Source organism: Numenius arquata, chromosome 20, assembly GCF_964106895.1.
Source record: "Numenius arquata chromosome 20, bNumArq3.hap1.1, whole genome shotgun sequence".
Lineage (NCBI taxonomy): Eukaryota > Metazoa > Chordata > Aves > Charadriiformes > Scolopacidae > Numenius > Numenius arquata.
This window is the reverse complement of record NC_133595.1, coordinates 6,678,267-6,706,149: the sequence shown is the minus strand read 5'-3', so window position 1 is coordinate 6,706,149 and position 27,883 is coordinate 6,678,267. Positions and strand designations below refer to the sequence as shown.

At 45.1% G+C, this 27,883-nt stretch overlaps 1 protein-coding gene across 1 annotated transcript; it reads right to left on the bottom strand.

Annotated features, from left to right (window-relative positions):
- Positions 1-583: 583 nt before the first annotated feature.
- Positions 584-27,883, bottom strand: ATAD3A (ATPase family AAA domain containing 3A). The gene is made up of 16 exons (XM_074161532.1): positions 27,661-27,883; positions 27,185-27,261; positions 26,451-26,552; positions 24,388-24,447; positions 23,949-24,018; positions 21,586-21,751; positions 20,890-20,959; positions 18,208-18,363; positions 17,920-17,976; positions 16,921-17,046; positions 15,930-16,054; positions 13,585-13,636; positions 12,610-12,680; positions 9,728-9,895; positions 9,017-9,125; positions 584-999 (listed from the first exon to the last, which is right to left on the bottom strand). The coding sequence occupies exons 1-16, from the start codon at positions 27,881-27,883 to the stop codon at positions 820-822; spliced, it is 1,812 nt and encodes a 603-aa protein (XP_074017633.1). The 3' UTR covers positions 584-819.

The window sequence follows — 27,883 nt, the reverse complement described above, 5'->3', positions numbered from 1 at the left end:
GGGAGCATGGGCAGTTATTCCACAACGCTACACTAGAGAGGAATAAAAGCTCTCAGTCTTGGAACTCTTAGTGCTTTGGCGCTGAGGAGTCACGCTCCAGAGGTTTTATTCCCTTGCAGTGTCCCAGTGCAAGGCTGGCTCTGCGGCCATCTCCAGGAGACTCCAGCACAGAGAAGACAAGAGGCAGCAGCCAGGCACCAGCAGGTGTAGCCACATCACAAGAGAAGTCCCAGGGCTCCTCAGCCAACCCACCGCATAGCTGTAACTTAAGTGTGGACTCAAATTTAAACAGGTGCAGCTGTGAACCACACCTCTGTGACACAGAGTCTACCCCGAGTCTGTGACAGAGTGACACCGTACAGAGATGTGAGCAAAGAGGTATGTCATGGGCAGGATCCGCGGAAGGATGATGAGAAACACCTCTGCTGGAGCTTAAACCCTACAAAATTAAATATATGGGAAGAGCAGGCTCGGACAGGCCCTGGGTTCCCACACTGGGACACCCCAGAGCAGCGCTGAATGGCTGCAAAGGATTTGGAGTTTGGGTCTCTCCGACAGGACAGACCACACAGACTAATACAGTCAATGGTATTTCAGTAAGGGGGTCCTTTAATACAGTTGCTTCTGCCTTATTTAAACCATTCTTTTTTCCTGGTGCACTTTAAAAACATGAAATCAAAGGCACAGTACCCCCTCCCTTGCACCGATGGACAAATTTCTCTCGACACATGATTCCACCAAATATTTGCCCAAAAGACCCTCCCAGCTTCCTCCCGTGCCCACTTCCCCACACATGCTGGTCTGAAGCCTGCAGACTTCTCACACTGGCGTTCCTTTGGGGAAGGGGAGCAGCGGGTTGCTGGCAGCTCCTTTGCTTGCTTCAGCACCCTCTGTTTTCAGCCACTCCATCTTCTGTTTGTGTTGCTGCACAGCATCAGCTACGCGGGCATCGATCATGGCCTCTGTGAGAACACCGTCCTCGGATGCATAAGCTGCAGCCTGGAGAGGCAAAGGCAGAAGAGACATAAGTTAGTGATGGCAATTCCTAGGATGGGCGAAGATCTGAGGCTGGTACCTCTCTTTTGTTTTCTTCTCCAGGCATGTTTGCCCCCACACTATCTAGCAGAGCATCTAGTCTTGTTCGGAGTCAGGGGTGGTACCCACAGCCATCAGAAAGGCTTTTCGTGATGCAGCTGGACCTTGGATGAAATACACAAACTGCCCAAGCACAGGGAGACATCCATAGCTCCATTAAAGTCTTTGTCTCTGGGCTACTAACAAGCCCCTTCACCCACCTGCCTCTGGATTTTCTGGGAGGCAAGATCTTTGCACGCAGAAGAGACAAGGCCGCAGGTTCACAATGCTGAACATCGCCAGTATGGCTTAGGCTGCAGTCACACTTGGCTTGTTTAAATTTCCTCTCCTGCTTTAAGAGTTACGCGTGTATGAAGCCAGTAAGGTAAAAAGTAATAAGAATATACGGTGATTGAATGGCTCCATCTAAGACAACAGGAAATGTTTTAAACACTTAGAGAGGAGAACTAACATCAGTGCTAGGGTGAATATTGGCAGTGGGGCAACTCTACAACAGTGTCTGATGTGCATTAATCTTGCTTTCCTCAAGCGTTCTGCCAGGAATCTCCCCTGTATCCCTTCTGTCTTGTGTCAGCTCCCACCCCATACACACCTGCCTGTGGGACCTTCCCCGTTCTCCCCCCTCCATTCATACCCCAGCTCTCGTCTCTCCAATTCTGCTTGGTAAATCAGCACTTGGTCGCGTTGCTACTTTGAAAGGCAGTACAAATTAGATCATAGTTCCTTCCTGCAAGGAACTACTCACATCCAAACAGCCCATATTTCCAGTGGCAGCTTAGGGGAAACAGGACTGTGTGGGGAAACACAACATTTCTCTTCAGCTGCAGCAAAAGGGTTGTCACTTCTGTCCAAACATGCAGCACAGCAGGACTCCACCGATGGACATTTTTCAGGTGACAACACAAGCAGCCATACCCTCCGAGGGAGGAGGATGGAGGATCCATCCAAGGAGGGATGCTAACACCGTTAGCTGCATCCATCTCCAAGGTAACAAAGCAACTCAGCGCTACAGATTTCTAAATCTGGTTACTCCCTGTGCAAGCGCTCCCACAAGCGACTCAGTACTGTGTTCCCTATACAGCCATGCACCCCGGGGAGCTTGACACTCATTGGGGGGACTCCCTCCAGCTTCTCCCATCCACGCTGCCTGCCCCAAACTTCTGTCCACATCCCTCTCCTTCCACAGAGCCATCGCATCACGGACTGTCACATGCCAACCCTTCCGTCTGCAGGGCGATCCCAAGATCCCAGGTAGGAATGTGAACTCTGGCTTTTATGACAGGCTGGAGTGTGCTTCTGAGGTATAACATATAGGCTCCATGAATCACTAATGGTGCAAAACGTCAATTATTCCAAGCAACGACGTTTACTGCAAAGGCATCACAGAAAGAAGTCACAGCGTGACCCTTTTATGCACCCACTGTCCGAAGATGAAGACGGGAGAGAAGACAGACCCCAGAGTAAGCCGTCGCAGTACTGACGAGCCCAGTACAGTCCATTATACCTACCTGCCCATTAATTACTGCTATCTCGCTACAGGAGGAATAATTATTTCAGGAAATGGACAAAAGGTTACCCAAGCTGTTTTTCAGCTAGTCTGCTTTCCAGCCCTCATTTGGTAGCCCTTTTTGGGGAACTGGTTAGATGACAAGAGGTCTCGCTGCACAGACCACATGTAACCACCGAGCTGGCAGGCGCTGGTTTTTACTGCAAGAAGCATCAAAACGGATCCCTCCCTGCGCAAAACATCTGTAATCCTTCCTTAAGGCAGAAGTGACAAGTTGGGCTAACGCTCATGCTTCCAGTTGGGAGTAAACACTGGCCGCCAGCAAGGAGCGGGGAGGAATAGAAGATCTGCAAATAGAGAATTCACTTTGCATAAAGGCACTTGTCCTCTGCGTGCGACGACAGAGCAGGAGGAATCCTGAACACAACGAGGCAGTTATTTCCCACAAATACAAGAGCAGCATTGTTTCCATAACGTGCCCACCACCACTAATACCTACACAACACATATCACAACGTGACCTGTCTTCTCTCACCGCTGTGAAAGGCGCACAGTGGCAAGGTTCTGTCCAGCTCCAGTATCCTCTGACTCACCCCTACAGCCCCCCTCAACCCCCTTTTTATATATTTTTTTTGCAGGACACGACCAGGGATTTAAAGCCAAAAGGCACCAGCACCCTTTTGTCAATGCAGCCCCCCAGCCAGGAGGGTTTGGTGTTTTAACAGGGAGAAAATGCTTTCCTGGGGTGTGCAAACGGAGAAGATGCCTTCCCTTCCTCCCTGCCACCGCATAGACCATAAATTCGACTGTGGAAACTCCTGCAAAGCTGTGCAGTTCACGCTCTGTTGATTTTCTCAATGACTTTCTATTTATAGAAAGCCTCAGGCCCTCGCTGTCAAGAAAGCAAATGGGGGAAGCAGCTGTCCCTTCTGGGAGTAGCTTGCACACACACAAAAATGGTACCGAGCTTCATTTGTATTCATACCTCTGCCTTCTGCATGGACACATTTTAACCCGTTTTCTCCAGTGCAAATATTCATGTTTTATAACTCAAACCCAATTATGAAATAATCCGAAAACAACGTATTTGGGGAGGAAGCAGAAGGATGGAGCGCAGATGACAAGTCCAGCCTAGATGATCTAATGTTTCATTTCAGCCAAGAACCGTGGTTTATTTTAACTTGGCCGAACTAATCTGTTTCCTTTAAATCACATTTATAATGAAAACAGCCTGCTCAAAAAAACCCCAAAACACAACCATGTCCCTACCCTCCTCCCCTTACTAACGTCCTTCAGCTCAGACCATTATAGAAACATTAAATCTTTCCCATAACTTGGTCAGGCAGATGATTTTTTTTTTTTTAATGGTTTAAATATAGATAAGGTTCAGGCAGCAAAAAAGGCATTTATGTCAGTGGCACAAAGGGCAAGGAAATGACAGGAAGCTCACCCCTATCATCAACACCGGGACATAAAACTCCTGGGAAGTCTCCTGAAGTGTCGCCAATACAATTTTATAGAGATTACGGCTTGGAATAGTGAAAGGTTGCTTTTTTGACATTTTATCTAAAGAATATCAATGGGTTGATACTCTTTAGAATAGGGTGCAGCACTAGAAAGTCTGCACATTACTATAAACAGATCCGAAGGGAATTTTTAAGTGTGTAAATGCATCTAATCCATGCTATACACATAAAGGATTAGATATGGGGAATGGAAAAGCACAAGGACAAAAGGGAATGCTCAGTCTTCTGCAGAAGAGATTAAAATGGATTTCTAGCATGCAGACTATTAGCTGTGCCAGACAGCAGTATTTTTCCCAGTTCTAGAGGTTACACCCTCTGGTTTTCGCATCTTATTTTTTCCCTTTGGTAAATTCAGGACAAACTGAGCCAGTCTGAAACAACAGTGAACTAGAACTTCATGTAAATGACAGCCAATCGATTTCAAGCCCAGCTTACAGTGGAATTAATCCTGCGAAAGCCGCAGCTATCGCTTAGGCTTCTAGTTTAACTGGGATGGCTTTGTTAAAAGCAATATTGGCAGAGGACTCCAAAACCAACTCCATGGGAAATGACCATGAGGCCACGGGACGGCAGAGTGGCCGTATCCTGCCATTCCAGGTTACTCTCTGCAAGAGCCGACAGCGATGAGGGTTTCTCCTCCTACTGCTTCAGAACTTCACTCTTCCCCAACCCGTCTCTGAGGTTCAGTTCTGGCCATGAGAGGTGACCCCAGGCAGGCCACGTAGAGCTGATAAGGATCCATCTCAAAACTCCATCAAGTCCACGAGAAATACCTTCCCGCACTCCCTGTCCGTTTTCTCCAGCATTTCTGCAGATTCAGGGATGGGAGCGGGAGTACCAACGCAGATTCCTCACTGCCCTTCCCCGCACTGCCTGTGGGCAGTGATTTGATGGGGTGATTTAATAAGGTTTCATCACATAGAGGTTAGAACTGGAATTGCAAGCACCAAGGCTGCAGTCAGCTTGAGGCAGTAGGACAGACCAACACTTCACCATAGATTAAGCCTCCCATCTTGGGCCCTCTGCAGTTGTCTCTGTTGTCCAGACACTGGTTGAAAATTTATTCCAAGAGATGTCTGCAGAGGTGTAATGTACACAGACAGCAACACTGCAAATGACTGCCGGAGGAGTAAACTAATTAAGAAAATATATACACAAAGTTGAGGTGAATTAAGCGACAGGCATGTTGCAATTAAGCCGACACTTTGAGGATTAGCTCCGAGTCACATCGGGGCACTATGCAAAATAGCCGAAAACAAAAGGCAAGCAAAACACTCCCATCCAGCTCTGTGCTCCCGCACTCACAACCAGCAGATTTCACCAGGGCTTTCTGCTATAATCCTCCCCAGAACGGGTCAATTGAATTTATTTATTAAACAGAGACCTTCGGCATATTGCATTTCAGCAGCTGTTGTGATGAGCCTGTCTTGAAAAGTGTTGGAAGCTTAAATGTCTCGAGATATAGTTGTTTCAAGTCTGCTTTGAGGACTTCTAAAGAGCACTAGGCTCACGACATCTGCTGTTTACCAGCTCTGTAAGGTGTTACTAAGATCAGAAATGGAACTGCTAAGAGATATACCTCATTTTTCTCCTTTTCTTGGCTCTTCTTGCCCTTCGTCTTCTCAACTCATACATCGTCTCAAACTCTTCCTGCCTGTGTTAACTTGACATAATGCTTTGGGTGGAGAGAGATGGGGGGGAAAAAAAAAAAGCAAGTGCAAGTAGGGAACTGAGTAGGAAGTGCAGACATTCACCTTAGAGTCACAGAAGAGGCTCCCTAATTCCTCAAGTTAAATCCTTTTTTAGCTTCCTTATAGCTCCATACACCCAAGGCGGACAAAATTGTAGCTTGAAAACTGACTATAATTCATAAAGGTGCTGCTCACATCAGGCTATTTCCCACATCAGGCATCTTTGGCATGCAGCATCTTGAATTAAAAAAAATTCAGTCATACAGGAGTTTAAGGGACCAACAGTTCCAGAGTTAACAGCCGCATCTGTAGAATATAACCCACCTCAGAGCTGCTGCCTCCAGCTCAGGAAAGTCTGATAAGCATTTTCTTGAGGCAGTCACGCTGGTTCATACAGCCCCCACCTACCCTGATCCTCCTCCTCGGATGTGCCAGGACGTAGCGATGCCGTTCACTTCTCTTGCCCAGCTATTTTTAGTTCCGATCAGCTCCCTGACCCAGTTCACAGCAGAATCACACAGAGAGGTGCACCGGCGCAGCGGAAAGGACAGCAGAAAGGCAGGAACACGAGGCAGGAATAAAACTGCCAGAAAGGCTTGTCAAAAAACCACAGCCTTAATCCCTCCCCGATACGAGAGAATGTTCTATCAGCTACAAAGCTACCCATAACAAGCTGCCTGTTAGTGCTGAACAGGCCCCAAAACACCGACACCATTCCAGAGATCAACCTGGGGCCTCAAGTTACACCAGGGGAGGTTTAGGATGGATATTAGGAAAAATTTCTTCACCAAAAGGGTTATCAAGCGCTGGAACAAGCTGCCCAGGGAAGTGGTGGAGTCACCATCCCTGGAGGTATTTAAAAGCTGGGCAGACGTGGTGCTGAGGGACATGGTTTAGTGGTGGTTTTGGCCACGTTGGGTTAACGGTTGGACTTGATCTTACAGGTTCCTTCCAACCTTGACGATTCTATGTAAAATCCTGCAGCCTGGAACAGTGTAAAATGTAGAATTGTCCTGGTTTCAGCTGGGAAAGAGTTAATTTTCTTTCTAGTGATTGCTGTGAATGTCAATAATGCAGATTGTTTTAATTGTAGCTAGGCAATGTTTATACTTCCAACCCAAACCATTCTATGATTCAAACCCACCAGTGGCCTGTGTCCACCCATGCATCTCCTGAGGAAAGGAGTCCACATCTCCAGCCAGTACCTGCAAAAAGCCTGTGCTATTTTAACACTGACCCATGAGACATCACACTTCCTTTCTTCACTGACAAGGGATAAGATACGAAGTCCCTTGTTCCAGAACACCAACAACTTTGATTTTGACACAGATGAAGCTTCTTGCAGCTCCTACATCTAAACAATTCGTGTCTTTTTGCCTAGCCTCTCCTGCTTCTTTTCTTTTTTAAAGCCCTTTGACAGCAGAGAGGAACATAACCTCCTGCTGCAATTTTACATGGAACCTTGTTAATAGTTCTGGCACTATGAGGTACATTTTAAAGAGTGATCAGGGCAACAACACTAAGGAATTAGTCACTCCCACCTTTCCCTTCCTTCAAGATCACTTAAAGGATAAATGATAAGAGCTGAGGTCATTGTGGGGAGTAATGACAAGTGAGGAGATAAGGGGTGATAAAAAGTAAAGCTGATAAAAGGCAGGGGATCATTTATCTCAACTTTTTATTAGGGGAAATGCCTGGCAGCAAAGCCTTTCACATACAGGGATAAGGGGGCTCTCTTCCAAATGAAGAGAAATAAATTCTACAGCAATTAGTGGTCTGCTTTCTCTCCCGCCGAGTGATCACCATCACTCGGTTTGGGACAAACACCCTGGGTCTTTATCCTGGCTTTCAAAATCAGAACCCCACAAAAAGCATCGCTGTACTTGGAAAAAGCAAAGCCACGATCTACTGACTCCATGAGAGGCAGAATGTCCCAGAAGTCTGGTCTCTCCTTCAACCTGTCAGCTCTCCAGAAGACTGTCTGAACACAGGCTAATTGGACACCACGGCAGTCCACCTAAACCCCATCAACATGCACCACCTCCCTCTGCATCTCAGATGCTTGTCAAGCATCTTGCTAAAGCTTCTCGGCTGAGCTCGTAACAATACTGATCTGGTATGTTTGCAGGCAGAGAACAGAAATAAATTAAAAATAAAAGCTTTATATACATTTTCAGATGACAGCACGCATTTTGAAACACGTTTCAACAAACCAAAATTTACACAGTAAAATTAACCAGCTGCGTGCTGACAGACAAAGCATAAAATAAGGACTAACAGCACTCGAATGGCTGCTTTGGACCTCAGCTCATGACTACTGCAGTTAAATGGACTAGAAAGGACAAATTGGACTAGAAAGGACAAACACTTTCCATACCTTAAAAGGTGGAAAAACAGTAGTAGGAGGAATGAAATACACAGACTTTGCAAAATGTTTGTGAACTGCTAGAATAAATAAATAAATAGCACCCCGCTTTGTTTACACAATACCTAAAAGGAAGCTGACATTAGTAGATTACATGACATACAATTTGGAGCATATTCCTTAAATTGATATTATGAGGTTAGTTTATAAAAAATACACAACCCAGTAAGAAACTGGCAGCTGTGACAAAGCAGGGTGAAAGCTTCATTAAAAAAAGTGCTTAAAGTCACTGAGTATGTGAACAATTGTACTCAAAGTGATTGCATTTCTTATTTCTATATAGGTACCATGCATGTAGAAGTACTTAAGTCTTTTCAGGTCCATTTTCCAGTTAGTTTCATTCCTTCAATTACTGAAGGAACTGAAGGTTTTGTTCCTTCAATTACTGCTCGAAAATGTGTTCAGGACAAAGCAGGGCATAAGGATGTTTCAGTATCTTAACACTGTCACACCCATGGGCCATGACATCAGGCATCACCTCTACTGAGCTTCTTAAGCTGGAATGTGGGTAAGGGCCAACATGACTCGCCCAAACCCATCCTTAAGTCACTTGCTTTACTTAAATTCAGTAAGGGGTTTCCCATTAGTGATTATAAAAAGTGTTCCTATTTATGAGATGAGGAATTATGCTGATATTCTGACACCCACAGCATTCCAGTACTCCCATATGGACACCACAAAACTTCCAGGAGCGAGACAAGATCTGAGACTCCAATATCAAACACTCAAACCTGCCAGAACCAAGAAGCCCACTGACGAAAGCCCTCCTTACCTGCCACGCCACAGCAAGCTGAGAGATCTCTCGGCCAGACATGCCCTCTGTCAACCTGGCAATCTCTGAGCACTTCTTCCCATAGTCAAACTGGGCCAGCTTCAAACGTCTGACAAGCAGAAGAATGAGGTTTAGTTTACACAGAGCCACATGACAGGACAGGAGAGTGAGGGAGACAGAGGCAGGCTTTGTAAAGAGCAACACTTACAGCGAAAGCAAAGATCAGATTGGATCAATCTCTGTAGAAAGATCCACCCTGAGCAAAGAAGTTGTTCTCCTGGGCCCAGAAAGCCCAATTTTGTGGCACAAAGAAATATGCATACCTGGATTAAGACCAAAAAAGTGCAAGATCGCACAGCACGTAAGGGAACAAGTAATTTGGTCTGATTTGTCTCTATTAAGCCAACCAAGGGCAAGTGCTTGGATAGAAGGAGTTCCATCAGCGTTCCTACTTGCATCATTGCCTCCAGTGCAGTAACTGGCTGCCTAAATTTTAAGGGCACAACAAACCATGGCATGAAATTCTAGGATGACACTTCATCCCGTAACAGGACGGCAAGAGGCATCTCTCCAGCTCTTTATCTGCACTACTTGTTTAAAGGGGGTTTATAGATAGTGTGACAGAATACACAGAAAAGGAGATGAAGGAAAAAAAAACACATAAAAGAAAGAGAATCCTATAGGGCGGGAGAGTTCTGCGGGGATACTCACTGTTTACCCTCTGTAGCTGGCTTCAGGACGTGCCTATCAAAATACATTCTCACAAGGCGCTCCCGTTCCTCCAGCTGGGGCAGATCAAAGTTCACCATTTCATCTATCCGGTCATTGATAGCCCAATCAAACTGCTCAGGCTGGTTGCTTGCTAAAACAAGCATAAACCTGGAGTATGAAACAAGAGAGGAAAGACTGAAAAAACCCATAAAAGGAAAATCAATGAACCAGTCTGAACATTGGGAACTGGCCAGCATCTAAGACATTTCGTTACCTGACGTGTCTGAAGATTCCTTAGAAACAGCTTTGAACAGCATCTCAAGCGACATACTGAAATGCAGTGCAGTTCAAGCTATTTAGAACTGAAATGCATTTAATTCAGTACTCAGCTTTCCAATATCAGCCTTCCCCACTCTGCCACAGAATCCTCATTTATCGCCTTACGCACATCTCCCTCGAGTTAGGAATATCACAAACATTTAGCAAGAGTATAACCGCCCAGAGACCTCTAAGTCTGAAACCTTGGAACAAGGCTGGACAACATGGGGAGATATTCTCCGTCACATACCTATCTCCAGTTTAAATCCCAGTTTGGGGAACTGACTTCAAGCTGCCAACTGCACAGCATCCAAGAATCACGAGGGGCTGTCTTAGTCCTGCTCTGAAGGTCCAAAGGGCTGCCAAACTGAAAGCCAACAGCATTTCTGAAACCTCCACCAGCTCAACGAGCTGCAGAGCACTGAATGGACTCATCCTGGCCCAAGAATAAGGGGATGGTACCACTGCTGGGTCTGCGTATGGGAAAATCATGCTTCAGCAGCTGGGAAAAGTTGACTTGTTTCCTTCAAGCAAGTCTGACAACACACTCCTGCTGCCAAGTCTACAGCGTGCAGAGAGAGAGGAGTTCACCACGGGTACCATAAAACAAAGGTGGTTTGTTTTACCAGGCTTTGCTCCACGGTGCAGATGCACCAGCTTCCAGGTCCTGCTCTCTCCTGCTGCATTTTGAAGCCAGAAGCCCTTTCTTTTGCTTTGTAATGATGCTTCTTCCCCGTGCCAATTCTACTTTAATGCCTTAATTGATGTTACCAGCTTAATAGTGCATGCTAATTTGAAATGGGCTTTTAACCACAGCTATCGGAATACTGACATTCTTGCAGTCTATTTAAATCCTAGTCTATGGGGGGCTGTGTTCTTTGCTGTCATTTCTGAAGAGAACTTTGCCAACCCAAGAGCCACACAGGCACGAAACTGTTCCTCTTCTACCAACATGGAATTCCCCCAAACCCTTGCAGAAACACAGCCTGGATAAAGGATTGACACGCAATCTGATATTCAGGCCTTGCTCCTTTTTATTGTGAAAATGATACAGTCAAATATCCAGTCAGAAGATGCAGAAAGTTCTTAAGCCAGCAATTCACAATACTCAGTACTTAGTTACGCTGGTGACAATTCACTGGTAAAATAACAGGCTCCTCGGGGTCTCACCAGGACAGCTAGATTTACATGCACTATTAGACTGATTCAAAGTGAACTCCCATTCATGGATAGAGAACTCTGTATTGCCCAAAGCAGCAATAAGGCAGTTCAGAAGTAAAAAAGCAGTGCATGAATCACAGGGACACGTTCATTCTCCTCCAATGGCTCACAGTTTAAATTAGGGTTGAATTCAACATCTGACACACTGACAGCCCAAGTGTTTTGAGAGGAGGCACAACACCCACCAGCACCAACAAGCCTGCCCAGAGCTCTGCTACAGCAATTTAACATCAGGGGAAAGAACCGTCCCCTCACCCACCCCTGCCAGACACTGCCTTGAGTGCAATTATAAATCCGGTCAAAAACATAGCTTTGCTAGATTCACAACAATTAGACATGACAGGTCTGAAAATTACTATTTCCTAGAAAAAGGGGGAACTATCTAAAGTAAAAACATACACACTATTATTCTGAGAAGTTCTGCAGTTCCATCTAAACATCTTTATCATCTTTGCAGGTACAGGGCAAAAGACATTTCCAGAGATCACCCAGGAGCTCAGGATATCTACAGTTTTCACCTTGTATTTTCTATCTTAAGCACCATTTGCTCTGGGTCCTGCAGAACAGATGTATTTTGCCAGTATATATGTATTGTATTTATTCTTGAAAACAGCAAGTACAACATATTTTTTAATAATAACTGTCCTCCCAAAGAGAAAACCAAGGATCCTGGGAGGTTCTTGCAGGCTCAACACCTTGCTTTCTAGCAGTCCAGTCATTTTAGAAAAGCGCACCTTCCAAGGCACCTCACTGTGACAGAGAAGGGCACAAAGAAGCTACATACAAGCAATTATCAGTTAGTGCTGCATTGGTTTTAACAAGTTCAAAGGCCCAACACTGTCCTTGTTTAAAAAACACTAATGATCAAGAAAGAGAATGTACTCATTAAGACAATCAATATGTTCAAATACCACCCCTGTTTCAGGAAAGAATTTCCCAATGTTGCTGGAAGGGAGCCACACAGAGTATGGATGACAGATGACAGGGAACTGCTCACCACCTCAGACCACACGTAGGGGAAGCATTGTCCCAAAAGGCAGTCCAGGATCCCTTTTGCTCATCTGTTAACGTGGGCCAAACACACCCCCTTTTTACAAGCACTGAGCTCTACCCTGTGTACAGCCCTTCTGAGCTCTAATTTCCAGGTCCCAGCAAAAGGTAAAGCAGGAGCAAGGTACATTCAGTATATAAACTGAAATTCTATGCAGACTTTTTTCCCCCCAAGTCCTTAGTAGCACAGATAACATGTTTCCAAGTCCCATTTGCACATCACAGACTCTTTACAGACTTTCCTCAATTCAGGGAAATATCAACTGCTGTAAGGGTTGAAATTGGGTACTTACTTGTTGCTGTGCTGCCCTGTTCTGTGCAGGAACGCGTTTAAAGTTGCTCTGAGATCTTCACTGATTTTCTCCTGCAAAGATGAAATCCAAAGGAAGATCAACTGCTTGGGGACCTAAGACAGGTCACAGCTTTAAGCAGCACTATCGACAAATAACAGTTCTGCAATTGTCAAGTATTTGCATTACAGCAAAATCTAAAGCACTGTAATACTTTGGAAAAAAGGATCACTTTATATACCCAGGAAAAAGGTTAGGAATTAAAGCTTCCAGCAGAGAGATTAAATATTTACCCAGTGATTCTCTTGATTTCAAACCCAAGGCTCTAACACCCATTGGCCCAGGTGTTTTTCCCTGCTGAACACTACTTTAACTTAGAAGACCAATAAGATACTTACAGGAAAATAAGCCACAACAAAGAATTCACTTCCACATTCAAAGTAATCCTCTAGGGAGAGCTCTTTAAATAGACCATTGGGGTTCAAGTAGCAGGTCCAGATTCAATGTATGATATGGTGACTTACTTTAAAAACACAAATCATTTGCACGTGGGAAAGTGCTAGTGTGGCTTTGTAATGTACTGAAAAGCAGTTCTGTTATCAAAACCTTCCAAGATAAATGTCTGTTGGGACAGAAAACAAACCCTGCAGGCTACCAGCTCTGCAGCGCGAACATTCTTGTTTTCAGGATATGCCTCTTTCTTTTCCTACTGCCCAGTCACCTGCAAAACCTCCTAAAAGATGATGTCACCATTTTTTTTGCAGGCAGGAATTCTCAAGTCAGTCTTGAGATGCTCATTCCATTCAGCTGCAAGTCACTAATTTCTCATCTCTGCATCACTTAATTAGGTGAGTGGAAAGGCACCTGCCAGTTTTAATTTTTTGCCTGTGGAAGCCAGCTAATCAGGTTAAACAAGGAGGCTGCTGGCTGACTAATTCTGCAGCACACACAGATAACAGACACAGGGAAAGTACTTACTGTTGCCCTCTTCCGCAGAAACGCATCCGCTTCATCCACGAATAGCAAGAGGCTGTAAAAGGAAAGCACTACACAGTAACAGGAGACAGGTGAGTGAGGCTCAAACGGCTCCAGGATTCTCCTGTCCCACTACCAGGCACCCGTAGCTGTGACCAGCTGCAAGCCCGAAGGATTGCCCAAGCAAATTTATTTCTTAAGGCAACATTTCTCAAGCTACAGCAACATTTCCATGGTGTACACCTGGCCCATCCCAACAGATAACAAAGAGGCATTAGTTTACAACACCTGAGGCCATAAATCTGACTCCAGCCCTCTGGAGTTTTGTTTCCCACTGTTCAGAAGGAAAATGAACAGAAGCAATTCAAGGGCACGACCGTAAGCTTCTCCAGATTTTTAAATATAGATGGGAGTTCTCACGGGTATGGTCTGGCAAAAGGCTTGTAGCAGTGCTGGTACGTTACTGCCAAGGTGGAGTAGATCTTTGAAATTTAAATCTGGCTCCCCAAGTACTTGTGAGAGTGTTCATTTTAGTATTCCCTCCTTTTTAGGGAACGTTGTGCAATACAGGTACACAAGCATACAAAAAAATCTTGGTGACAGTGGCATCTTCCTCCCAGTTTTCTTCCTTATACCATTCTGAAAAACTGAAACCAGAGTCCTCCCCTGCAAATTGCTTTGTTATTTTGTTGGGTTTTTCCTTTCCAAACCACACTAGCGATAATATAATGGTTTTACGACCTGTAGAGAAGTGAATTAATAAAGTCAATGAATAATTCACAGAAATAAATTCACTTATAACCCAAGGGTAGTGCTCTTCCCAAGAGACAAAGCGTCTAAAGATGTTTATCAATAACAGAGCCAAGTTGCTCATAAAGCTGTCACAGCTTGTATTACCTTCTTGTCCAGCTTCAAAACCAGTTTTCTTTCAAGGGATTCCAGGCCCTATTAACATGTTTTACTCAATTCCAGTTTTTCTGAAAATATTCTCAGCTACAGTCTCTGCAGAGAAACGTCTTTTATCACAACGGCTTTCAGCTAATAAAGTTAACACAGCACTAACATTGTTGGATACCCAGAATAAAATCTGCTTAAATACTTGAATGTCGCTGGAGCTTAGAATATTGATGTATACGGACACATGTAGCCTTTGATCACCACTTTCTCTGAAGTGTATGAAGCTCAAATGCACAGAAGTTTTTACCAGGACAGAGATAAACTCAGACCCTGTGAAAGAGCATTCTTTAGTGGAAGCATCCAGCAGTATTTATTCACAGTTGAGTACCCTCATGTCTCTTCCAACCTCTTTTTCTAAGCTCACTTAAATTCTTACACCTTTCCTTCTACAGTTCCTCAGGGTAGGAGAAGCTTAAGGAGTTGAAATCCCTAGGACATTTACTCTGCAAGTTTTGGGGTTTTTTTTTAAAGGGGAAATAGAAACATTCAGATGATGAATGCAGCAAGGATTAAAACAGACACTGCAAGATAATGCCCATCTAAAGCAATCAGAGAACACATAAATCACTGGTTAGCCACATTTACAGGAGACCTGCAATCAAAACAGCACAAAAAAACCCAAACTGACACCCACTGCAAGCTCCCTATTGAATTTTAATATCCTGTCTGGACAAGCAGCTACCTCCGGCCCGCAAAAATTCATTTACTCCAGTATGAACAAATTAACCACATACTCTTACAAAGTCAGGGAGTCAAGATTTAGCCTCAACATGAATATTTTTCTGCAAATAAGAGTTCGCTTTTAAAGGTGACTGAAAAAATCACAGTGGCTTGTGACTTCTACACCTATCTAACATCAATGCCTTTAGCATCCATCTCCCCCTAATCCTATTTTATTTCTTAAAATTTGCTACTTCTGCTTGAAACTCAATAATAAACAAGATGCTGGCTCCAACCACTATCGGATTCTAAAAACTGAGCAATTGCAAGAGGGAACGTAATATCCAGAGACTATAAACACCCGGTTACACCTCCATCTGCGTTAAGTCTTCTAACTACTGCCAGAAAACTTGTCACTCTGAAAGACACGTGTCCTGGCCTTCAAGTGGGCAATATCTGCCTGCTGAGATCAGCAGAGTGTCAAGCTATGCCTGATCTGGGAAATCCAGAGCAAACGAGAAGGGCTTGAGGGAGCAGAAGAGCAAAAGCTTTCAGCCTTTTAAATATTTCTAAGCTGCAAGAATTCACCCATTCTAGGAAAACTTTAGGAGAAGTTATGCCTTGGTCAGCGTTACCTCATCCATGCAAGAGTATCATTTAATAACAAACAGCAATCAGGGGTCTGAACTATATCATTGCAGTGAGTTTCTTTGAGCAGGACCTTTACTTACCCTCTCCTACTGGTGTTTGCCCAGTCAAAGAGTTTATGCATGGCAGTCACTCCCTCCCGCCCCATGGGGGCAACGTCACCACCTGTCATGATGGCATAGTCCATGCCCGAGTGCACAGCTAATTTCTGGAAGGAAACAAAACCAGCAAGTTTAGCACTCTCTTCCACTGCTCAGCCCTTTCCTCACTCTTACATCCACCTTCCTTCTCACCCACTCCAATCTTTTACAGCTACCACCACCATCCCCTTGGAGTTCCTACACCACTGGGGAAAAGCGTTGAGAGAGCTTCTGGTCTGTTTAATAAATTCACCTTTCAATTACTTCGCTCTTACACTTCTCCCTTCTTCTCCTTATGCTCTCATTGCCATTTCCTAGACCTGTCCCTCTCTACTGGCTTTAGAATTCTAAACTAGGTGGCATACTGTCACAACAGGCAGTAAAAAACCATTGGGATATGGGTTTAATGTACTGATAGAGAAAAAAAAGTTCAACTTGCATCAGCATGTCAAATCTGCCACGGCTAAACAAGTACATGAAACCTCACATCTAGTGAACAAGCACTGAAGAGCAAGTTAAAAATCAAATCCTGACTCAAATCAATGCAAAAACCATCCTGGTAGCACATACGCACAGTAGAGCCATACCTATCTCTGCTCTGGGATTAGTATGCAACTGATCCTATGTTAGACAAGTGCATCAAATTAACAGAGGTGGGAACGATTCAGCAGGCTGGTGTTGCAATTTAACAAGCCACAGTTGCCAAGTGCCTTTTCCAGATGGAAGGGCTCCTCTGCCTACACTTAGCGTGCCAAGCGACTGCACTGGAGTTGAGGCAGGCTGGGTGCCCTTTCCTCCCCTCCCAGGGACACAAGAACACAAAGTTTATGCAATACTACAGCAACAGAGTTCAGACTAGAGAGGCTGCTTCGACCCTGAAGTTTCCAGAGCCCCCTGCAACGTGCAGGTTGTCAGAGTCTTGGCAGGGTTTTACCTTGGCAAAGAGCGTCTTTCCAGTGCCGGGGGGACCATACATAAGAATATTCCTGTATAGGCTCTTGTTCTTTTTTGTATTTCTTGTCGCTATGGCAATGTCTCTCACACGTGCTTCTAACTGTGGCTGCAAGAAAAAAGGGTTAAACTTAAGGAACAGAAAATACCAAGAGACTTGCAGCTTTCAGCTTCACAGACCAGTACCAGCAAGCAGGCAGCACCCCTACAGTCTCAAGTTTTCAAGCCTTAACTTCAGCTGCTTATTACTTCAGACCAGGGTCGTTTACACTTAAACATCAGGATTTACTCAATTTAAAATTCTGTCCACTTGGCCACAATTCTTTTATAAGAAAAAGCAGCAGTTCAGGAAGCAGTGCAGTAACTACTATAAGAATTGAAAACAAATATTCACTTCCTACTGGTTGCCCTGGGAAGGATATATCAAAACATAAGCAGCTCTTTGCAGTGCTAATTCTTTCATATAAGTTATAAACATTCATGTTCATACTTGTTACTGCATTTGTAGAGATACCGGGAGAAAGCTAAATTTGCCTGATATCCAGGAATCAAACTCAGAAGCAAATATACAGAAGCAGCGTTAATTAGCAAGTTGAGGACCATTCACAAGATGGGGAAAAGCATATGCTGCTTTAGCTTTTTGGTCTACAAACAGGTCCAAGTTCAGTGACCCTTAACAGATTAGATGAGACAAGTGGAACTCCATACATTACCATACTGACTACAGAGGAAAAACTGTAGCAGGGCAGGGACTGAACTAAGACTTCCAACTGCTTTGCGGAGAGGAAAAAAGGTTAACAGAGTGCTTAATGCATGTCACACTGAACACAGGAGCTTATTTATTGTCTCGGTGCCCCAAGGGTGCTATATTTCCAGGATTACTGGAATTACAGCTTTTGAAGCGAGTGTAAGGAAACAGCTTTTCTTATTTAGATTCCAAAGTCATCCTTCACAGACCAAGACAGCAAAATAGAGTACTCACACTGAGAACGACTCCTTCAAGGGCATCCTGAGCCTTGCTGGTAAGGCGCTTACCAACCTAGAGAAGAGAAATTCAATTACTGACATGTAGAAATTAACCACAGTTTTGACAACTCACGTGGACAGAAAGGTCATATAAAATGACAATGAGCTCAGCCCACCTATGCCATCTTTTAGTAGGACGTTTATTCACAGACCCACAGACTGCTTCCTGCCTGACACAAGAGCTGCAAAAGGAGTTTTGTATCTCCGCAGCTGAGTGCAACGCAAAAACAACGCTAAAATTTACCTTGATAGGATGCTTCAGTGCCTCCAGCACAGTAATGCGGGAGGTTTCTCTCACCAGGGAAGGTTTGCCCAAACGTGCTTCGATATATCGCCCTGCTACCGCTGTGGCATTCTTGGCAGAGTAAACACCCACTGCCAGCAGGGTTAGGCCTGCCACCTGCAAAGAAAAGGGGAAAGGATTAGGAAAAAACACTTGGCAAGGAAGCGGTATTGTGTGCAGCATGCCCTGTGGTGGGGAATTAAGATTCAGGACAACTGCTGACCAATACAGGTTTATTTTTGGTAAGATGTTTTATCCCTGCTCAGACAGTCAAGCTCTCACACTCCCTATTCACGAGGCATTTAGTGCTCTTGCATCTTGGGGTGTGAAAGGCAGAGGAAGCACGAGTAATGCATATAGTCATGTACCCAGAAGTGTGTACTCTCTGCTCAAAATATGTGTGGCTTTTCAGACCTTTATCCATTTGCCAGTGAAGCAGAAAAACCACAGAGAGGTCCAGAATCTATGGTTGCTCCTGGGTTCAGCGCTAAGTTGGCTCATATTAAACCAAGAGCCCCACAGGCAGCTTTTCCCAACCATAGCTCGCTGTCACATAGACAAGGAGCTGTTCTGACAATGCACAAGACACTCCAGGAGGTTGCTGAGAGTAACTTTTCGGGACAGGATTTGAAAGCGAGACTTTACAGAAATCTTTAGCATGTATAGGATTGTTTCCTTAATTCTCAGAGACTGATAGCACTGATAAAGTTTTACACAAGTTACTTAAGGTGCACAAACAAAAGCCTCCAGTTCCATCTGGTTGTACATATGCAAGCGAGTCAGTTGATTTACCAAAAGTCCTATTCACCTGGAAATACAAGGAAACAAGGGGCATTACTTTTAAACTGAGAGGTGTTTGGGAAGAGGCCAACTGTTCCATGCAGTTCTGAGTGCAAGTAATCAGTTGTGCTCAGCTTTACAGCCCAGACCAGACAAAAGAGCAAGCCACAACAATCGCTTCTAAAGCGAGCAGACTTCTTCTACAAGTACAGAACAAGGTCAAAAGCCTCAAGGACAACAAGGATGGCATTGTTCAATAAACCATGAGACACCATCTGTTCGCTTTCTCTCTGCTTAAACGTGTGACATCACCTTTGCTTTGGATGGAAACACGAGCGGTTCCGAATTGCAAGTTCTAAGATGCAAGGAATAAGACAATTTCCACACCCGATTCATCTCAGTTTACGGGGACTTGAGAACACAAGAGAGACCCCCACCTTTTTAGCAGCCTCCCTCTATAAACAGGGGACCACGAGAGATGATCTCACACACTCCTACAGCATCTGCTTTAGCAACACCCAGTGCTAGGCAAAGTTACAGGTTGATACCTCTGCCTGGATGGATCTGATGTAAGTATTTCAGACTTCTGGACTTCAATGATGTTCGTGTTACAAGATACAGAGAAATGCAGCTTTAAGACTGACAGCTGTGTATCAAAAGAGGAAAATTACTCAACTCACATTCACAGCACCATCCAATTACTAATCCAGTTCCACAAATCAGTCTGATTACAGTGCCTATCTGTTTACCATGAAGTATCTTGCAAAGGAATGAATCTCTGACTGATAGGCAAAGCTAATTCCACTAAAAAAACCCAACAAACCCAAAAAAACCTTTGAGCAGAACCTTTGGGGTTGCATGGATGGGAAGAGGTAGGAAAAGAGCAGCCCTTACAATAGGCAGGAAGAGCTGAAAATCCAGGGCTAATTTAGAGGAAGCCTAAAATAACTGGCTAATTCTTACCTTATAGTCATTTTTCAAAGCAACAGAAAATATGAATTCCAGCTGTGTTATCTCCTTTCTAAAAATATACCTTTTTTTTTTTTAAGCTAAATGTCCCAAATTCACAACAAAAGAGCTTGTCAGAAGCAAAAATGACCATAATGCAGGAAACTGGTATCTGGGTCAAAAGAATATGCAGCTAAAAAGCACTAATCTGGAAAAGGCTGTGAATACTGCAGCCATCCCAGGTACAACCCCCAGATTACAAAAGGATCCACTAAAAGCACATCTTGTTCTCCCCAGTGCGCTCAAGCAAAGCGTCTTTTGTATCAGCCCGTGTGTATAAAACTGAGGGTGGAGCAGATGGTGGTGACTTACTTAAAGCAAAATGCCCATTTTAACAAGCTATGCTACTAAAAATATATTTTTTTGTAGTTTTGCTGTAAGTAGTACACTGAGAGACAACTTTATGTCCGTAAGAAGCCACTGCCTTGGCTCTTTTGTCCTGTGAAGAGATCTTGGTCCGGCTTTTAATCAACTTATTCAGCACACACAACAGCTCCCTCAGTGGTCTCTAGGCTACATCAAAAATAGGTATAAAGTTGTGAGATAAGCAGCAAAGTGAGTTTTGGATCACGTCCTGCAAAGTCAAAAGACAATTATATGCTGTTGATCAATCACAGCCAGAACTTTTACGTGATCAATGAGAAACAAATTATCTATACAAAGAAGCTGAGAATTAATTTGAATAAAAATCTGAAGCACAGTATCTCCTTAAATGAGGACGGCAGAGAATACTAAGTGAGCAGCAAATTCCCACCATGGTTTACAGCTTATAAACACAGCAGAGCAAGGAGTTAGTGTAGCACATGTTTACAGGCAGACTTTTCGGGAAATTATCGATATGTGTCACAATCTTACCGTGGCTGTAACTTTATCCCAGTCTGTTACAAAAGCACGGAATCCTTCCCCGAAGAGCATCCCAGCTGTCCTGTGGTAAACAAACAGCAAGTCAAGCAGAATAAGAGAAAGGGATTTCAAAGACTGAATTGAAACAATTTACAAAACAACTTTATACTCTATAACAATCATCTTCAGAACCAGTCAAAGCTAATTGAGGGCTCACCTGGGAACTGAAACATGACCAAGCACGGCAAATACATTTACAGTCACCTGATGTCTACACCTCATCTGGGATTAAATCCAGAAAAGCATTTGGCATTAAGATGGTAGCAATTTCTTTCTCTACTACATTATTGGGGCTGAACTGTAATAGAAGATATTTAATGCTAAAGCTTTTTTAGTCAAAATTTTATGTTCAGGAAATGAAAGAATTCAGAGTAACTAAGTCTTAACAAATAAGCCTTGAAGTAATCTCTTAGAAAAACTGTATAAAATTCACAACTCTACAAATAGTTTCTTTAGTTCACATTCAGATGACAACACAGCAAGACGAGTGAAAGAGAGGGTTCTCTTAATATAATTGCTATTGTTCAGAGTACAAGAGTATACAAACGAACTTTTGATACCCCTCAGAGCTTAGAGGAATAAACAAGGTTTCCCACACGATGGGAGAAATCTGCAAAAGCACCAAGGCAACCCATGCCCTGCACCTACTTGAGGGACTCGAGCACCGTTTGCCGATGTTCAGCAGCTTTCAAGCGGATCTGCTCCCGGATGATGTCTGCGTTCTCCCGCTCAGCCTTGGCCCGGGCTCTTGCCTCTGCCTCCACACGCAGCATTTCATTCTTATGCCGCAGCTCCATCTCTCGTTCTACAGTAGCTGAAAAAAAGACAGGAAGACAGGGGACAATCTTCTGGGCTGGCTCAATCCCAGGTAGCAGGCAGGTGAAAGAGATGCATTGCTTCATCCTGGCTTCACAACAGCTGTGCACGGTAACACAGCAGCAATTTCAAGATCTTAATTCCCTCCCACCCTGCCCCAAAAGGCAGCCAACCAGTACGATATTACAGAAGACAGCCAAGGAATTTTTCCCTCTGTGCTCAGAGGGATCACACACCAAATAGGTGGCCTTCTCCAGATGGCACACTGCAAGACAATAACCATCCTTCAGTTCTGGAAGTTCATGACCAGAATAATTGCTCAGGGCAAACTTTAGTAAGAGACAAGCCAGACAAAAAGCAATAAAACAACAGAGGGAAAAACAACAGTGCTCAGCACTGCTCCTGCTCAACATCATTTCAGAGAGGCAGGGTGAGACGCTACAGACAATGCAGGACAACCCCGGGCAAATGTTGTCCCAGTTGTCCAAGTGTTGTTACTACACACAGTGTAACAGACGCTGTGTGCAAGGAAGAGAAGCAAAACTCAGTTGCCTGTAAAACGCTGTCCCAAACAGGACTTTGGAAGCAGAATTGAGACAGACACATTAGGATCACTGTGAATGGAGACTGAATGAGGAACGTATGAACAACCCAGAGGATTAGATGAAGACTTTACAGCCAGCACTCTCTATCTTCAGTGTCACTGCAAGAAATCCTGACCAAATCACCCAGCTGCTGAGACCTGATACCCATCTTGACACCTGACAGCTGGACAGGCTACTTTGACATTGATATCTTGGTGCCAATGAGCAGGTGGATCCTACAAGAGTAAAATCACCCTCTCCTACAGGGCTTCACCTTTGAGCTTTGTTATATGGTTGCTCCATTACTTCCCTCAAAGACACCGACAGTGAGAGCACACTAGATGGCAGCAAGGAGGAGACAACATTGCAGTTCACGTCTGTGCAGGGAGCAAACCAGCCCCCCAGTCCCATTGGGTCATACACAAATTGCCTGACATTTCCAAGACTCGTGCCCCTAGTGGAGTCCCACTGGAGTTCTGCAAACTCAGTGATTCTGGCAATTCCACAACAACGAAAAGAAACAAAGCAAGTTTCAGACTAAAACATCATTACTCAGCTTTTATTTTCTACAGGAAACAGTGAACAGTGATTAGGTGACACAGATTCAACTGTTCCTCCCAGGAGCTAGTTTGTTCCTCTTCCCTCCTCAAAACTGGTTCTATTTTAGCTTGTCCCAGCATAAAATCAGAATTTCAGCTGCTATAGCAAGAGATGCTGACAGTTCATTGGAAAATCCAAGTGCCACAGACGTTTAGGAGTGCAGCCACTTCTAAAACTTATCTTGGAAGCAACTGGTAGTTGTAGTGCCATTAGGATTTATCCGTTACTTGCCAATGTGTCATTAACACTTGACTCTAACATCAACCACAGAACCACAGAATTTTCTTGGTTGGAAGGGACCTTTGAGATAGAGTCCAACCACACACACGAAAAAAAAAACCAAACAAACCCAAAACCAACCACCAAACACCAAAACCAAAACAAAAACCACACAAAGCAAACACCCACAATCACACACCACACCCGCAATCTCGGGCACTAGAGCATGCCCTGAAGTGGGACGTGTTTCTTAAATACCTCCAGGGATGGCGACTCCACCACCTCCCTGGGCAGGCTGTTCCAGTGCCTGACCACTCTCTCAGTAAAGTCATTCTTCCTAATATCTAATCTAAACCTCCCCTGCCCCAACTTTACACCATTTCCTCTGGTCCTGTCATTATTCCCTTGGGAGAAGAGGCCAACACCCACCTCTCTACACCCTCCTTTCAGGAAGTTGTAGAGGGCAATGAGGTCCCCTCTCAGCCTCCTCTTCTCCAAACGAAACATGCCCAGTTCCCTCAGCCTCTCCTCATATGACTTGTTCTCCAGACCCCTCACCAGCTTGGTGGCTCTCTTCTGGACACGCTCCAGCAGCTCAATGTCCTTCCCGTAGTGAGGGGCCCAGAACTGAACACAGCACTCGAGGTGAGGCCTCACCAGTGCCGAGGACAGGGGCACCATCACTTCCCTACTCTACACTTCCAACCAAGATGGACAAGGAGTCAAAAATCAGTACAGAGAACTCATCTGCCCACCCACTCTGCCACCAGCTAAAGAAAACGACTAGCTTACCTCGCCTCATGGCTTCCTGCTTCTGTACAGATTCTTCCTGCTTCCTCAGGTTCTCCTCATTAGCAAGTTGCTGCAGGCAGAGTGACAGCAGAAGATGTGTTAAAGTTGTAAGAACTCGGTCAAGGAGGTATTTGTGTAAGCTTAAGTACTACAAATGTTTTCAAGAAACTAATGCTTAGGTTGAAGCGCATTCTTCTTCTCCCCATCTCCCAGATTCATACTCTTAATCCCACGCTCCTAGTTTGCCTTGTCCCAATTCCTGACCTTTGATTTGCGTGGCCAACACTCTTGATGCCAAGCAAATAGTAGAGATGAAAGCAACCATGCCTGGCATCAGCCACCTGGCCAGCAGGACAGGCCATAGCTCCAGATCACCACTTTGACTTAAGAAAGCTATTTATGCTGTTCCCAGCTGGGTTAGAGGAGGAAGCGTTCATACCTGCTGTCGCATCTGTTCGTCGTAGCGCTGCCTTGCCAATTTGTCCTGGTATTGGGCTCGCTTTAAAAAGAATATTCAGAATATACAGATTAGGCATTTAAGAGAGACCCTAGTCCTGATGGCAATGAGGTTTGGAACACACCAGGGGGGAAAAACAGAACAAATCAAAACAAATCCACACAAACCAAAAAAATAATCCCAGATATGAATATGAACAGGGCAAGATATCCTCACCCACCACCAAAAACTCCTCTATGCTGAGAAATCTATGTAGTCCGACTTCATTTTAAGGTATCACAGACATAAAAACAAAGAATAAGTGTTCTTTGGTCCAGAAAAGGAGACATGTTTTACTAGGAAAAGCATGGTTTTCATGTTCTAAAACACATTACCCTGGACTGGTGATTGCAAGCAATAGAACTGTCAAGACATGCTGCCTGTCAGATGAGCCCTGTTTCTGACCGATTTTCTTGTTCCTCATTAATTTCTCTTCGATTTTGCACTGCAACTGGCAAATAAACCCGTATCACCTACACTCAACTGAAAGTGGTCTGGAGGCCCGTACCGATCAGCAAGGAGGGGTCCGTACAAGGGACAATATTATTCTCTATTCCAAACACACAGAAGGCAGAACCACTCGCATGCTCTTTCCTCAACAACTGTAAAGCCTGGCACTTCTGGAGTAAATCACAATCGAGTTTGCTTTGACTTCAAATCATGCTCAGTGAGCTGCAAGAGTTCAAGAGCTCACTCACAAACGGAGCAGACGACTGTAAAAGCGCTTCCTGAGCCAGCCCCGTTCAAAGTCCAAGCTCTGATGGGATAAAAAGCAATGTGTGCCAAACAAGCAGCTTTAGCCGCCTTCCCAAGCTAGAAAAGTCAATTAGAACTAATCAATCCCCTAATATCCTGTGCTGTCAAAGTAAAAAGACACCATGAGTTATTAGCATAAAAGCCAGCTCACATCTCCCTGATTTCAGCACCATTGCCACTTCAGTATTCACACTAAAACATCTCAGAAAGCACCAACATTGCTCACAGCAAAGCCTCTGGTAACTCTCAGATTTGCAACACTTCTCCTCTTAAGGCATTTTTTCCTGTCTAAAGGATCAAACTTGGAAGAAACGAGGCTGCAGGCTACTTAAGACTGAAATTCAAATAACCTAACAGACATCTAACTGTCCAGGCTAACACATATTCTTGATGAGCCAGTAGTCTTCAATCTTGTAACACCATAAGCTGCTAGACACAAACAAAGGTATCTCAGCACGTTCAGTAGCACTTCCCTGGAAGTTCCTTTAGGAAAGTTTCGAAGAGCACAGAATAAGAGTAACTTGCTACTACCGGACCCTTTGGATGTTCAAGAATTTGGTAACAAAAGTTCAAGGCGACAAAGCTGCAAAAGTAACAAATCCCAGTTGTGGGTTCACAGTTTAAGAAGGAGAGGGTACAGCAGAGGACCACAAAGATGATGAGAGGCCTGGAGCATCTCTCTTAGGACGAAAGGCTGAGGGTCTTTTTAGTCTGGAGAAGAAAAGGCTGAGGGGGCATCTCCTCAACACCTATAAATACTTAAAGGGTGGGTGTCAGGAGGATGGGGCCAGTCTTTTTTCAGTGGTGCCCAGTGACAGGACAAGAGGGAACGGGCACAAACTTGAACATAAGAAGTTCCACTTAAACATGAGGAGGAACTTCTTCACTGTGAGGGTGACAGAGCCCTAGAACAGGCTGCCCAGAGAGGTGGTGGAGTCTCCATCACTGGAGACATTCAAACCCACCTGTACACGTTCTTGTGCAACCTGCTCTGGGTGACCCTGCTCTGTGAGGAGGTTGGACTAGATGATCTCCAGAGGTCCCTTCCAACCCCATATCATTCTGTGATTCTGTGACAGATCAAGCTCAACATTACAAAGCCAGGGTAGAAGACAGGCTCAGTCCCACATCTATGGCTGCCCCCGATCCCCTTCCCCCTCCCCCCCACAAAAGGGGCAATTAATTCATTGTTGCCTTTTCCATAAAGCAGGATGCAAACAACGTCTCCCACCACCTGGCTCCCCCCTTACTGCTTGATGCTGTTTCGTCTCTTCACTGAGTGTTTTTCGTCTCTCTTCTGCTTGTACCCGTATCTGCTCATTCTTCAGTTGTTCTATGGCAGCTTCATACTCCTATTAAGATAGAGAGATAATCATCACAAATGAGCTCAATACATCACCCTGTAGAGAAATGCTAGTGGCAATTGCATTCCAAGAAATCCACCTGTAATCAGATTGGCCCCCTGCAAAGCTGGCCAGTGACACAAGAAAACTAAAATATGACCATAAAATACAATTGTAAGAAATCTCATGATTACCCGTTTCAGGAGTAAATACTATTTAGAAAAACCCCACGAAACCAAAGCAACACTCAAACAATTGGCAAATTCCTTTATAAAAGAAACAGAAGTCTGCCCTCCACCCAAATACTTTACATTTCACTGCAAAAAAACCCCTGTCATTCCCTAAAAATGGTGGCGATATTCCACAAGTTACAAAACCACTTTGTACACGCAAGTTGTAAACAAAGCTGTAAAATATGTCTGAGAATAGGCCAACCAGCTGCACTTCACCTTCCGGAATAAATTATTTTCTTTTTTTAAAAAGGCAAATAATTATGATTTGCTGAAGCTGAACAGCAACAAGAAAAACTGAGCATCCTCTGCAGATTGCCAGAAAGTGAGACTTCGACTCATGCCCCCCCCTAAACTTGGCAGCTGCCTGAGGTGGGCTGGCCGTTCAACAAACCACAAGTTCCAACATACCTTAAGCTTCGTTTGCTGCTCCAGCTGCAAGGTCTGTTCCTGCATCTGGGCAAGACTGAGGGCGTCTTTCGCATGGCCTGGAATTCAGTGGGAAGAGGTTATCGATCATACAAAGGTTTTTCTCCTGGAGCAAGAAAACGCTGATAATTCACTCCAGGCCGGCACTCGCTGAGACTGCCCAGTGCATGGCTCTGAAGCCATACGCCCAGCCCTCCCCGCCGAGGGATGCTCCGCGATCCCCTCAGCACACCGGGACCCGAATGCCGCCGGTTCACTCCGCGGGGACGGTTCTCCAGCTCCTCCCTCCCCCTTTCCAGGCCCCGCCGGAGCCCCTCAGAGGAACCCGGAGGCCCGACCTACAGGCCCCTAGGCGAGGAGCTGCCGCCGCGGGCGCACAGGCGAGGTCGGGACCTGCCCGCAGGCGAGGCACCGACCGAGAGGGCCGCCGCCACCCCCTGCCCCGGCCCCTCACGCACGGGAGGCGTCCAGCTCCCGCGCTGCCTTGGCCGCCCGCTCCAGGCCCGTGGGGTCGAAGTTGCTCCATTTGTCCTTGGGCGGTTGGCGGTCGCCGGCGCCCCCCGCCGCGCCTCCCCCACCGGCTCCCGGTGCCGGCGGGAGGGAAAGCCCGGCCGCGCCCGACGCCGCGTCCCCGCCGCCCGCGGGGGCCGCGCCGCGGTTCAGCCCGAAGAGCCAGGACAT

Excerpts from the sequence above, each read along its gene's own strand:
- ATAD3A (XM_074161532.1), bottom strand. The coding sequence starts at position 27,883 with ATGTCCTGGCTCTTCGGGCTGAACCGCGGCGCGGCCCCCGCGGGCGGC. Across the intron at positions 20,960-21,585 it reads ACGGTGCTCGAGTCCCTCAA|GACAGCTGGGATGCTCTTCG; the intron begins GTAGGTGCAGGG and ends TGTTTACCACAG. Across the intron at positions 12,681-13,584 it reads TTCTGCGGAAGAGGGCAACA|GAGAAAATCAGTGAAGATCT; the intron begins GTAAGTACTTTC and ends TCATCTTTGCAG.